Source organism: Taudactylus pleione, unplaced genomic scaffold (assembly GCF_031769625.1).
Source record: "Taudactylus pleione unplaced genomic scaffold, aTauple2 ptg000125l, whole genome shotgun sequence".
Classification (NCBI taxonomy): Eukaryota; Metazoa; Chordata; class Amphibia; order Anura; family Myobatrachidae; genus Taudactylus; species Taudactylus pleione.
In genome coordinates, this window is record NW_028284527.1 from 3,699,444 (window position 1) to 3,713,746 (window position 14,303).

General features: G+C 46.6%; 1 protein-coding gene across 2 annotated transcripts in view; it reads right to left on the reverse strand.

Annotated features, from left to right (window-relative positions):
* CEBPZ (CCAAT enhancer binding protein zeta) overlaps nucleotides 1-14,303 on the reverse strand; it is a 48,530-nt gene that overhangs the window by 33,580 nt on the left and 647 nt on the right. For both annotated transcript variants that reach the window (XM_088472496.1, XM_088472497.1), the window contains 3 exons: nucleotides 10,247-11,754; nucleotides 1,755-1,986; nucleotides 753-903 (listed from right to left, as the gene is read on the reverse strand). In XM_088472496.1, coding sequence (XP_088328622.1) covers nucleotides 753-903; nucleotides 1,755-1,986; nucleotides 10,247-11,754 — 1,891 coding nt within the window. The remainder of the gene's footprint in view (nucleotides 1-752; nucleotides 904-1,754; nucleotides 1,987-10,246; nucleotides 11,755-14,303) is intronic.

The window sequence follows — 14,303 nt, forward strand, 5'->3', positions numbered from 1 at the left end:
TATCCTTAAAACCTGGACTGTTATGGGGGAGTTTGTTGAAACTCTGCTATATGGGGTAGATTTACTAAAGCTTCTAAAAATGAAAAGTGGAGATGTTGCCTATAGCAACCTACCAGATTCTATCATTTTCTAGAATGCAATAAAAATGAAGCAAGAATCTGATTGGTTGCTAGTGGCAATTATTCCACTTTTCATTTTTAGAAGCTTTAATGAATCTACCCCCTGGTGTATATACAAACACAGCTGTGCAGCTGCACGAAGGTACAAGTGATTAATTCTCATGCTCAGTGTTCTCCCCGGAAAAAAAAATTCCAACCGGGTGGCATCAAGAAGTAGCCGGGAGGGGGCCTTCACACTAATAAAATGTTTTAATCCCTGACCTCATAATTATTTAAACTTGAGATAACATTTTATATATTAATTCTCATCTTCTTCTTAGAGGCCCAGTCGTCTGAAGCTTTTTCATAAGCAAAGACTATAGGATCTGGTGCCTTTAGTGAAATCAACATCACGTTATTTAGTGCTGGCACCACAGAATGTATTTTTTATACAGCACCCCTTGCACTGTTACATGCTCTTTTTTGCTTTTCTACAACCTCGGAATCAGGCCCAGTGTCCCAGGATGACCCACTTCTTCACGATAACCTACACATTAACAAATATTTGCTATTAAACCAGGTTATGTTGCATTCCAGCTTTCCCTGTCTTTGGATTCAACTATATGAACGTAAAATAAATTGATATATAGCTACCCTGGAGGGTCTGCTGATGTATCCATGAAGCAGATGTAACATTTTCAGAGGTTTTGTCACCATTATTATTTTCTTTCTCCTGTTCTTCCTGGATACTGGTACCATCATCATCATCGGGTAAGTCATGAAAGTGCTCCTCTTCATCATTTTCCTTGGACAATACAAACAGCCTTCTCAGATTTGTGATATTTCTAACAATCATGCCAAAAGCTATTAAAAAAAAATGAGGTTATACAACAGCACCCATAGAATTATTTAAAAAGGCGACGGCTACACTTTATTTCAAAAGTAAGAAGGCTGGGAATCAGTATGTTATACCGCCGGCCACATGGCAGGGGCGAAGATCCCGACAGCGGATTAAGGTAAGTAACCCTAATTCGAGCTCTCCCCCTTAACCCTCCCTTAGGGGTGCCTAACCCTAACCTTCCCCCCCAAAGTGCATAACCCTTACACACACACACACACCCCCCCCCCCCCCCCCAAGTGCCTAAAAAAACCCCGCGGCTGTCCGTGCCCGGCTTACCTTTGTTCAGTATGCCGGGCTCCCGGTGTAGGTACAATGACAAGCGTCGGGATTTCGACACCTATCATTAGTACCCTGCTGGGATATGACAGTTGGGAAGCCGGTGGACGGCATTTCGACCGTCCGTTTCCTGACTGCATCCCAGAAGGCTGTGGTGGGGGAAGGGGTTAGCCTGCCAATTGGCCCCACCTGCTGTAAATCACTTTCTATATTAGAAGTTCGTAAGAAAACCACTGCCCACAGTAGCATCATCATTAACAAAGCACATAACTCCAAGAGCTGATAAGAGTGCGAGACACTGCGAGATGTAGAGATTAAATATATTTGTATGTTTTCAGAATGGAACATATAACAATACAGGAGAGAATAACACACAGAAGACGCATATGTACCTCTGATGTATATGTATACACACACCTAGAACACGTTTCACAAATTAATGTCTATTTTTTTTCCTTTACAGATTATATGATACATACCCCATTTTCATCTAACAAAATTTTCAGCCCTGGCTTAAGTTTGAAAATCTCAGATATCAGGTATAAGGCTCCACAGATGAAAGATGGCTTTTGGCAACAGGTAACTTGCAATAATCTCTTCACGAATGCTTTTACCCGCCTCAGTACAACATCCGCTTTCATAGATTTGAATAGAAGATTGAGGAACATTGTTTGCCTAGATCCCTGTGACAATCCTGGATCAAGAAGCTTTCTGCCAATAGACAAATAATATAGAATATTGAGATTTTGTACAAAAGCATAAGAAATCTGAAGCATTGCATATCATGTCACACTGCTTTGTCTTTCCAGCACATGAGCCAAGGGCTAGAGTGAGGAGTAACTGCCTCCATGTAGGATACACAAGTTGTATCAGAAGCTGCTTACTTGAGGGATACCTTATAATGAAGCATATTCTTTAGTGATTGACTTAGATAGAAATATGGAACATTTTCAAAATGAGTTGTGAAACATAAATTGCGATGATAGACAATTTTAAAAATATTATTTCACTTAGCAGAGAGGATTGGCAATTTATCATAGCGGCCGGATGTATCATCCAGGACATGCAGGGACACGGGCTCCGAAAGGAGCCCATCCCTGCGATGTCTCCAGAGAGCTGCCGGCCAGTGCAGGGGCTGCTGCGCATGCACAGCCGGGGAGGGTTTCAGCGTATCCATCCGCCGGCTAATTATGCATGGTGTAGCCCATAGGCCAATATTTGGAATGCATCGCATTCCGGATATTGGTAAATTTGGCAGAATCGCATCCTCCATAGAAACCTATGGGCTATGTGGCTGCCAGCGGTAATTGAGGGATCACAGCGCAGTCCCTCCACAATACATCCGGGGCATACTCAATATTTGAAATAAACCTCCGAAAACGTGTGTTTTCGGGGATTATACTTCAAATATACTTTGATAAATGGGCCCCATAATACGGTGTCTCTCACTACACTTGTTAGTTCAGGAGAGAACACATAGTATGGCACATTCCTTACACTAACTTCTTGACTCGCCTTTCTAGTGGAGCATCATGGTACACTGTCTCCTGGGTAAATCCTTTCTATTAGGGCTATTTCACACATGCCGGTTTTGACCGAACAGCAAAAAACAGCCCAAAGTCAGACGTTTTTTTCCGGCAATCAGCACTGTGTATCACTGAGGGCTAATATTTTACATATGAAAGTTACTTTATGTCGTCTATCATCCTACCAAATTTCATGAAAATCTGTAACTGTCGGCTTGAAAAGTTACCTTTTTTGTGATGATTTGGCATGGAATGACCCTTCCACACTTTCAGAAAATTCACAAATTACAAAAAATATGAGATATGGTAAAAACTTACCTTTGTTCTCTCTATTTCTACGAAGTCCATAGGGTTCCACAGGATACCTTAGTATAGGTGATGACGTCAGGCATTGGGCACCATAGAGTTAAGTTTTCAGCCTCCCAGGATGCACTAGGGTCCCCCTCCTATACCCCGCCCCGAGGCAAGGCATTTCAGTTACGTACCAAGCCATAGGCCGGAGGAGGAGAAGGAAGAGAGAGAGAAAAGATCTGGACACACACAAGAATCACATTCTCACCAGAGGGAGATGGAAAAAACCGGTGACCAGAGTAAAGCCCATCTGCAGTACCCTATGGACTTCGTAGAAATAGAGATAACAAAGGTAAGTTTTTACCATATCTCTCATTTTCTACATCAGGGTCCATAGGGTATCCACAGGATACCTTGGGGATGTCCCAAAGCAGTATCCTTTAAGGGTGGGGACGCTCCTGCGCTGAAAGGAGAATCCGCCTCCAGAAGGAAGCATCCTGAGAGGCAAAGGTGTCAAACGCGTAATACCTCACAAAGGTATGGACAGAGGGACCACGTGGCAGCCTTGCAGATCTGGACTGCAGAGACACCACGTCGAGCTGCCCACGAAGGACCCACAGACCTAGTGGAATGAGCCCTCTCAGAGGATGGAACCGGGAGGCCTTCATGAAGATAAGCTTCTGAAATTGCCATACGAATCCAACCTGCCAAAGTTTGCTTTGAAGCAAACCAACCCTTTTTACAGAAACCATAGAGGACAAACAAGGCGTCCGACTTCCTAAACGAAGAAGTGCGGTCAACATAAATCCTTAAGGCCCGCACAACGTCCAAAGTTGCCTCATCCACTGAAAGGTCAGACGAGTTAAAAGCCGGCACAACGATTTCCTCGTTGATATGGAAACTTGAAACAACTTTGGGAAGAAATTCAGGACGAGTGTGCAGCACTGCCCTGTTCCTATGAAAAATCAGGAAAGGGGGTCTACAGGAGAGAGCCCCTAAGTCAGAAACACGTCTGGCCGAAGCAATGGCCAGAAGGAAAATTGTCTTAGCTGTCAGCCATTTAAGGTCCACTGAGCCCAGTGGTTCAAACGGCGGTCCCTGAGAGCCCTCAGGACCACAGCCAAATCCCAAGGCGTCACCGGTGGAACAAAAGGCGTCTGGATTCGAAGAACACCTTGCAAAAAGGTGCGCAAATCAGGGATTGCAGCAATCCTACGATGGAACCAGACTGACAGGGCAGACACCTGCACCTTCAGAGAAGCAAGGCGAAGCCCATGGTCTAGTCCCGCCTGTAGGAAAGCTAACACTCTAGACAGACGGAACTCCTGAGGGGCATAACCTCTTGGTCGACACCACTGGAAGAACGTATGCAACACACGATGGTATATCCTTGCAGAAGATGGTTTCCGAGCTCTTAGCATAGTTTGTACCACAGAGCTGGAAAACCCCCTGGACCTTAACATGGCCGTCTCAACAGCCACGCCGTCAAAGACAGCCGAGTCAGGTCCGGGTGAAGACAAGGACCTTGTGACAGCAGGTCCGGTCGTAGCGGCAACCGCAGAGGAATGTCCACGGACAGACTCTGAAGGTCTGAGAACCAGTGCCGCCTGGGCCATGCGGGAGCGATCAACAGGAGCGTTCCTCCTTCCTGTTTGAATTTCCGGATTACCCGTGGAAGAAGGGAAAACGGAGGAAAGAGATAAGCAAACCGGAACGTCCACTGGACGGACAGAGCATCCACCAGAGACGCCTTTTCGTCTCTTGTTCGAGACCCGTACGCCGGCAACTTGTTGTTGTGCCGTGACACCATGAGGTCTATCTCTGGAAGACCCCACCTGTCCACCAGAAGTTGAAAGACGTCCTGATGCAGAGACCATTCCCCCGGATGAACGTCCTGGCGACTGAGAAAGTCCGCCTCCCAGTTGAGTACTCCCGGGATGAATACTGCTGATATGGCCGGGAGATTGCACTCCGCCCAGACCAGGATGCGGGATACCTCTACGAGTGCCGCCCGACTTCGGGTTCCTCCTTGCCGATTTATGTAGGCCACGGTGGTGGCGTTGTCCGACTGGACCTGCACGGGGTGACCTTGGAGAACCCGATGTGCCTGCTGGAGAGCATTGAAAACCGCGGGGGGTTCCAAGATGTTTATTGGAAGCTCCTTTTCCGCCTGAGTTCACCTGCCCTGGAACAAGTGTGGACCCGTGACAGCTCCCCAGCCCCGAAGGCTGTCGTCCGTTGTTAACAGGACCCAGTTCGCCACCCAAAATGGACGTCCCTTGTTGGAGGTGGGTCGTCTGCAACCACCAGGCTAGAGACAGGCGAACCTCCGGAGTGAGCACCATCGTCTGGGACCTTAGACTCTGAGGCAGTCCATTCCATTTGGACAGGATCAATTGCTGCAGAGGTCTGGAGTGAAACTGGGCATATTCCACCATGTCGAATACTGACACCATGGAGCCCAGTAACCTCATCGCCGAGTGCACAGACACTCGGCGACTCTGCAGACAACTGCGCACCCTCAACTGTAAGGCAGAGATCTTTTCCCCCGTCACAAAGATCCTCTGCTGTCTGGAGTCCAATAAGGCTCCGAGGTGCAGAATCCTCTGAGACGGGATCAGAGTTGACTTTTGCCAGTTTATTAACCAGCCGTGACGTTGCAGTACTGCAATCGTCAGGTCAAACTGGCGTAGAAGGAGCTCTGGAGATCCTGCCACCAACAGAAGGTCGTCTAGGTACGGCAACATGCGGACTCCCTGCAGCCGCAGGGAAGCCACCATGACCTTGGTGAACACACGTGGTGCTGTCGCCAGGCCAAAAGGTAACGCCCTTAACTGGAAGTGATCATTGCGGATTGCAAACCTGAGGAACTGTTGATGGCGTAAAAGAATAGGGACATGCAGGTAAGCATCCTGTATGTCCAATGACACCATGTAATCCCCAGGTTCCAGTGCCAGAATGATGGACCGTAGGGTCTCCATCCGAAACCGCGGCACCCGCAAGGACTTGTTGAGAGCCTTGAGGTTGAGAATCGGACGGTACGACCCACTGGGTTTCTGCACCAAAAACAGATTGGAATAGAAACCCTGGCCCCATCTTGGAGAATGGAACAGGCACTATAACTCCAGCCTGGAGCATAGTGTGCAAAACCTTCCGCAGTTCCAAGGTTTTGTTCCGGTCTGATGGAAGGCCCGTGGTGAATAACCGGGATGAGGGCTTGTGCCGAAAGGAGAGGGCATACCCGTGAGAAACCACCTCGTGAACCCAATTGTCTGTTGTGGTTATCGACCAACACTGGGCGAACAGCAGCAGGCGGCCTCCCACTTTGGGATCCCCCAAAGGGAGGCCCGGACCGTCAGGCTGCAGGTTTGTCATCTGACTTAGGGGCCGGACATCTGGTACTCCAGGCATGTTTCCTGGGCTTGGCCGATTTTTTGGGCCCAGCCTGTGCTTTAGGCCTACCCTGGGCCCTGTAAGGCCGAAAGGACGACATACCCGAACTGGAAGGGACCGCAGCAGACGGGAGACATGCAGATTTGGCTGCCACCAGCGTGGCTACAATTTTGTCCAGATCCGGACCAAATAGGACTTCTCCATTAAAAGGCAAAGCTTCTAAGCCCTTTTTGGAATCAGCGTCCGCCTTCCAAGATCGCAACCATAAGGTGCGACGAGCAGCAACAGCTGCCGAAGAAGTCCGAGATGTGAGGATACTGATATCCAAGGCCGCTTCATTGCTGTAAGTGGCCGAATCCCGGAGATTGCCTACCAACTCGGCCTGTTCAGCCGAACAGTCGGAATCCAAAGACGCCTCCAAAGTATCAGCCCAGCGCTCCATAGCTCTGGCTACCCGACATACGGCCATAGCCGGTCTGGATGCCCCCCCGCGAGGGAATAAATGGACTTTAGGCAGATCTCCACCTTGCGGTCCGTAGCATCCTTCAAGGAGGACATGGAGGGCATGGGCGATGTGGCACTTCGGACTAGGCGTGTCACATGAGAATCCACTTGTGGAGGGGATCCCACTTAGAAAAATAATTGTCCGCAAACGGATAAGCCACAGCTAAGCGCCTCTGAGGCTGATAACCGTTTACCAGGGTGTTTCCACGCCTCCTCTAAATGGTCTACTAACTGACCCGAAAGAGGAAACACTGTGGCGTCACCCTTAATATCCTTAAAAAAGGCATATTTGGACTTGGACACCGGAGGATCCTCATCCTCAATCACTAAAGCTGTGCGGACTGCCCGAATAAGGCCAGGAATATAAACCTTGGACTTAGCGTCCAACTCTTTAGTGCGGAGATGTTCTTGGTCAGATTGATCCAGAATCTCACCATCATCGGACGTCACATCGTCATCCTCATAAGGAGCAGAAAGACGCCACGGGCCACTTATGTGGCCGCAACACAGACTCCCCTTGCAACACGTCCGACAAATGCTGTACCGAATTTGTCAGTGAATTAACCCACGCAGGTTCCTGTGAAACCTGGGGAGGGGAAATAGGGAGACTGTGGGGTACCATCAGTTGTCTCGGGAACCCCTGCATGGGTGACGACACCACTGACTGCTGGGACAATCCCATCTGGGAAAACGCTGGTGGCGGAGCTAACTGGCCCACTAGGGTTGTAAGCGCTTTAGCGAAACAAGCCCAGGGAGGTTCCTGTACTGGAGCCGTGACAGTAATTGGCCGCGCCAATAAATAACACTGCCGACATAACCCCTCCGCGTTACCCTCCCCCTCCGCTATTGGTACATTGCACTTAGTACACATAAGCTGGAGAGGAAATTCACTCTCAGACATGATGGTAAGTATGTGACCCTTCTCACTGATACTCGTTAGTATAGTGGGAGAACCACCCTGCAATCACCGCACCACAAGGGCTTTAGCAGAAGAGCAGGGACAGTAAAATGGCTGACAGTAGAAAGTGAAAGTACAGGCAGCAGACGCTAGCAGAAGTCACATACAATGCAGAAGAAATTAATCCCTGCACTATCAGCGCTGTTCCTCAACTACGCAGACACAGAGCCTGGTAGGACACAGCGCTGCATACACAGACCTGTTTCAACGGAGGAGAGGTATGCCGGGGGACCCAGACCGCGGTGCCACCGTCAGCAGCTCCAGCAGCGTTCACCATGCAAAGATGGCCACTGAGGAGCAGAGAGGAGGCTGGCCTGGGGAGGAGGGCTGCCACAGGGCCAATCAGCAGCACAGAGAGGGCTGTGTGCAGCGGGGGAGGCGCCGGCTGTGTACAGGGAAGGCGCGCTCCCCTGGCATGCAATTAACCCCTGGGACGCCGCAGCGCTACCGCTCAGCTGCGGTCCGCTGTCCCAGGGGGGTAGTGGAAGAGCAGGTTAGTTACCTGGCTCCACGCTGCAGCCAGTCCCCAGGGAGCCCCCTGCCTGGGGACTTTGGACCATGTGTTCAGTAGTGACTCACCGCGGGACCCCGCTGCATACCTGCTGCCCCTTGAATCCGGCCATGGTCCCAAACATCTGGGGTCACCGCTAGCTGTGACCCCAGATGCTTACCAGCATCCCCGGATCAGTACCGGTGTTCTGGTACCGGTGGGGTGTAGGGGAGACAGCATGGACGTCAGTAGTGACTGTCCATGCTGTACTTCCAGATGTGCAGCCACAGCTGCCTTGAAGAAAACTTCAGGGGCTATCCTTAGCCCTCCTCTAAACAGGTGCTCCGACTCCGAGCCAGGCACCAACGAAACTGAGATGCCTTGGCTCGGGGAATAGAAGGGGGACCCTAGTGCATCCTGGGAGGCTGAAAACTTTAACTCTATGGTGCCCGATGCCTGACGTCATCACCTATACCCCAAGGTATCCTGTGGATACCCTATGGACCCTGATGTAAAAAGTACAAATTGTTACATATATTTGTTTAAAGTATGACCATGTCATGCCAGAAACCATGTACTGAAGCTTTCCCAATAAATGGACATTTATACATTTGGCTAGTATTTTTAAAAGTCATTATTTTGTTCACAATTTGTTTTTTAGCCGTATTACGCCAGTGTTGTGAGACACATAAAGAAAGCCAAAGGCCAAATGGATCCTTTATCTTCATGATGTAATCCCCTTTCCCATACAGAAAAGTTATAGTATTAGCAAATTAATTAGTTTAAGTTTTTTTGGTCTTTCAAAATTTTTATCAAAGCTGCAGTTATAGGTGCCAAAAATAATGCCATTGATATGGTCCTCAAACTCTTCAGTTATGATGTTTGTTTTGAAACATCACTACATGCACCTATAAGGTGTGTATAGACAATAATTTACACAATTCGCCCGATTTCGCCGCATTGGAACGACAAATAGTGTAAAATATGTCCAAAACGTGAGTGTCCACTCACGATAACGATGCTGATGCACATTACCGCTGGTCATACATCGCATCTTGCAGGCAAGATCTGCCAATCTCATACACAATACTGTGCTCGATAATCTTTAGTCAGATTGGACACTTTAGCACCATATCGTGTCCTGGAGTACCGGGGAGCTGCGGGGGAGAGTTCAAGGGAAATCGCTCACGATAATCGCATCGTGAGCACATCGCCTAGTCTGTACGCACCTTTAGATGTGTCCTTACACACCTTTGCTGCAGTTGCGCTAAAAACCTCTCTCGAATGCCAGGTCCTGTGAGACTATTCTGGCGCAGGGAGTCTTTTTTTGACGAAAATGCACCAGAGTCAATGAGATATGACTAGGACGCACCAACAAACTGTGCTGATTAATTTTATATGCTACACTTGTATATCTGTGTGCGACTGAGTTTCTGAATCTGTATACGAAGTGCTACCATGTAGCGACCACAGCTTTTTTCATTCCAAGTTCTTTTGTGGTTCATATACAGACTCAGGTGCACACAGATACACAAGTGTCACAGATAAAATTAATCAGCAATCTGCTGGTGCGTCATAATTGCATCGCATTGCGACTTGAACGCATTTTCAGCACAGTAAGACGCCTGATGCTAGCAGAGTAGCACGGGACCTGGAAGCTCACTCACGTCAGGCAAGTTGCGCTGCGTAGCATATTAAGGCTAAATGTTTGAGGAGACACATACTATATTCAGATAGTGCAAATTGAATGCATATTACTTATAAACAAAACCTACAAGAAGTTAAAATGAACATGGTTATTACTCCTACCTATATAAAGCTGCATAGTACCGATTTGAAACAGTTTGTTGTGAATCCATGACTTGGAAAAGCAACATCAGGGTCTGCACACCAGTGTTAAAGTTCACAACATGTTGTATTTTGAACAGGGTGTCTAGTTGCTCCTTCACCTTCTCATTCCCTATCTGTGCGTAGGGATATGCTCGGTTTACTCCAGTCAACAAAGCTCTCAAAATCTTAGAGTCAATGTCCTTCTTCTTTATGCATGCTCGGAAAAAACAGAAGTAACCTGTAATCAGCTGGTTTGCCAGGTCCGATTCATCGTGGTCGAAAAGGATTTGGTTCAAAAAGCAAATGCCATAGTATTGAGCTTTCTCGCTGATATTAGGACGATACAACAGTCTCTCTACTTCTAGGCAGACAACTAATTTCATGTTTGGATGTTTGTCCAGTAACCTCTCAAGTAAATACGAAGCTTTGGTGGCTATTTTGTAGTGAGGGTCGCCGAGTTTATTTACCAGCAATACCAGAAGTGTCTTCTCTTCTTCAGGTTTATTGCAGAGAAGATCGTGGACCACATTCAGCGACTTTGCTTTTGTTGCAATCAAAGTGTCATGAGTTAAAGTTTCTAGAACCTTCACAAACTCTGCCACGTGTCGTTTTAACTGTTCTTCAAAATACCACAATATTAGCCGTCGGTCCCTGGCATCTCTGTTACCGCTGGAGATTTCCTCCACGTTATCAAATTGATGCTGAACAAAAGTATGGAGTTTGCGATTGTCTGGCAAAAGATCAGACAGAAGTAAATCCTTAAATGTGTCCAGTGCCATAATATTCTGGCGTTTGCTGCCCTTTTTTCCGATTACATTTATCAGGTTTTCTACAAACTGCAATGACTGAACAGGAGCATCCTGGATAAGGACGATCATGGCGGCCATCCTGTCTGCTAGGGTTCCTGTTGATACAACAGTTTTCATCCATTTGGTGTTAGCCCCTTTCTGGAGTGCCTTCTTATTTTTATACAGGTTTACCTCATGCTCATACAACTGCTCAGCCAAAGCTTTATATTTATTTACAACGTCCTCATTCTGAGGCTGGATTGTGTATTCTTTAGTATACTCGTGATCATACCACTTTCCTCCAGGTTTAAGGAGTATTGTTGTCCGTTCAAAAAACTCAAAAACGGGCTTTGCTTTGTTTTTGGATGTTCTACTTGAAGTATGACTCTCTTTTTGTTGGACTTTATTTTTTTTATTTTCCTCTAGATCCTCTTTTTTGCTTTGTGTTTCAGTATTTTTTTTCTTGACTTTATTTGTCTTGTTCTCTTCTAAACTGGACAGTTTGGGATTCTTTTCCTTCCCCTTCTGTTTAGCAGAATCCTCCTCTTGCCCTGAAATACCGTTGCTAAGTTTTTGGATGCCCAACTTTTCTACAAACTCCTTTAACTCCCCTTCTTCCAGGTCATCGATTCCACCTTTCTTGCCACCATCCACTATCTCTTCTACTTCTTCCAAACTTGCTAGCATAATAAAATCTTGCTATATATGAAACAAACGAAAAAAAAAAATATCAGATGTATTGATAACAAAATGATATAAGCAAATAGTCAAACAAGCACTTTAAACGCTCACATTTGACAATAAATGGAAAAATGTTAATAGCAGTCCACCACTGCTAGCTAATGGATAAACTAAATACTGATTTAGCCCACTATTATGATGACCTGACCAAGGCGATCGTATGTCACCTCAAGGAAAGCAATTATTTTCTTAATCTGGGGGACATTTATCAAACTTGTAAAGAAGACAAAAGGAGATGTTATCCATAAGAAAACGAGTCAATTGTTTTCACCCACAGCTGTGACTAATAGTGGCCCCATGGAGCAATTCAATTGTTGGTCCGTTCGGCCGCGGATGGACACATTTCTGCTCGAACCCTCCTGAGTTCTGTTGTTTGGGCACACTAACCAGGACTTTAGACGGATTTAGCCGTTTTACACAGCTAAATACGGCCTATTTGGGCATCGGCGCCCACTTTACACGGGAGATCGGCCGCGATAAAACACTTGAATCACCTAGTATCTATCATTTTATAGGATGTGTTAGATAAATTATAACCGAAATCTGTTTGGTTGCTATGCGCAACATCTCCACTTACTGGGAATGAGCAACCTTAGCTACTAGAATACAGCTCCCAAAACTCTAGGGCTTGGTAAATAATATAACCCACATTACAGGCATCATAAATAGCATTGTTTCCTAATTTAGTGGTAATCATACAGAAACTGCTGTTTCCGCACAAAGGTCTTGATCATTAGGCCGTAAAGCTGATATATAGGCTGTTTCATGGATATATATCAGTGTGTACCATATCTATAATACATCAGCTGGTGTGTACACCCGATGTCTGAACAACGTTGTTCTCACCAAAAAAAAAGGAAAAAAGAGGGACCCACCAATGAGTGACAGCTCAACTGGGCAGGCAAATTGAAATGCCCGCCCTGTTGTCTGGTCAAGCACGGCACATCAGGCAGATGATTGGTAAGTGTGTATGCACTTACCAAACGTCAGATAGGTCAACAGGACGGCTATGCAGTCGACCTAGTGTGTACCCAGCTTAAGAGCAGTGTGATCTTTGTTTGAATGAGAAGCTCAATGATGAGTTCCACTGATAACAGTTATCTGGTACCAGTTGTACACAGTAAACAGCAAAAGTAACATGGATTCCCTTGTGATTACATTATTTATTTGTTATCAGCCAATATGTCACAGTCTGGCATTGCAGCAGCACATCGCCAGGAATTTAATTCTCCCCAATGAGTCTATGGGGTTTTTTCAATTAAACGCAAGGTGAATAGTGTCGGGAAGTTGGTCCTGGATCTATAACAAATTTAGTCGGAGAATGCCGGTTCTCCCTACTTAACCTGGGTGTTTCGTTCGCGAGAACTGGCATTCTCCGACTAAAGTTCCGGCCGTGAGGCTGTTAGTGCCCCGCTAATCCAGCACAGCCTCGTGGCCGGCACTTTAGTCGGATATCTACTCACACCCTCAGGAGGGTGCAAGAAGAAATACTTTAGTCAGCCTAACAGTGCGCTGAATTGAATCACCCCCTATGAAAAGCGACGGTATTCATTTATAGACCTCTTTCAAATTATCAGTAATGGTGTAATATCAATCACAAAACAATGGGGGGAAATCAATTCAGCGCGGTGATGAATAGCCGCAGGAGGGAGCTCCCGCAGCTATTCAATTCAATGCGCTGTGTGCCTTGTCAGGAAGCAGGTAAAGCTGGCCACACATCTAAAGATTATCTGTCCAACCAGTTGATTGGTTGGAATGAAAATCTGGTAAGGAATTCAATCAGCAATTTCCTCCCAAACGCTGGAAAACTGACCAAAACTGTTGTTTGAACGAATAGTTTAGATCAAACATTTAACAAACTTGTCTGACGACCATTTTCATCTGTTTTCTGGCATTTAGGAGCAAATTGCTGATCATCAGTTACTCCCATTCGTTACCAGATTTTCATTCCAACCAATCAACAAGTTGGCAGGTTGGATGTAAGTTGGTCTAGTGTGTGGCCAGCTTAAGTCAGAGAATGACGGTTCTCACAACTTAACCTGAGTGTTAAGGCGCGATAACCGGCATTCTCCTTCGGGCGCACTGCTGTTAGCGCCGCGCTAAGCCGGTAAACAGCTGCGTGCCCGGAACTTTTGTCAGATTGTCACCCATGGGGGTGCGAGAAGAAATTCTTTGTCCGTCCAAACAGCGCGTTGAATAGCTGCGGGAGCTCCCTCCCACAGCTATTCTCCATCGCATTGGATTGAATTCCCCCCTATAACTGATATCTAACCTTTACAGCGAAGGGGAAAAAAAGTTAGATAATCATAATTTTGTTTTAGTAAACCCTACCCTCCAACATGACCCGTTCCATTAGGTACAAAACACTCTGCTCCTGGACTTCCCACCTAATGTATGATTGCAGCCACCTGTGTTGAACTAGAATATTGTTGAGGAAGGTGATTCAGCACAGGTGATTGCAATCATACATTAGGTGGGAAGTCCAGGAGCAGAGCATTTTGTACCTA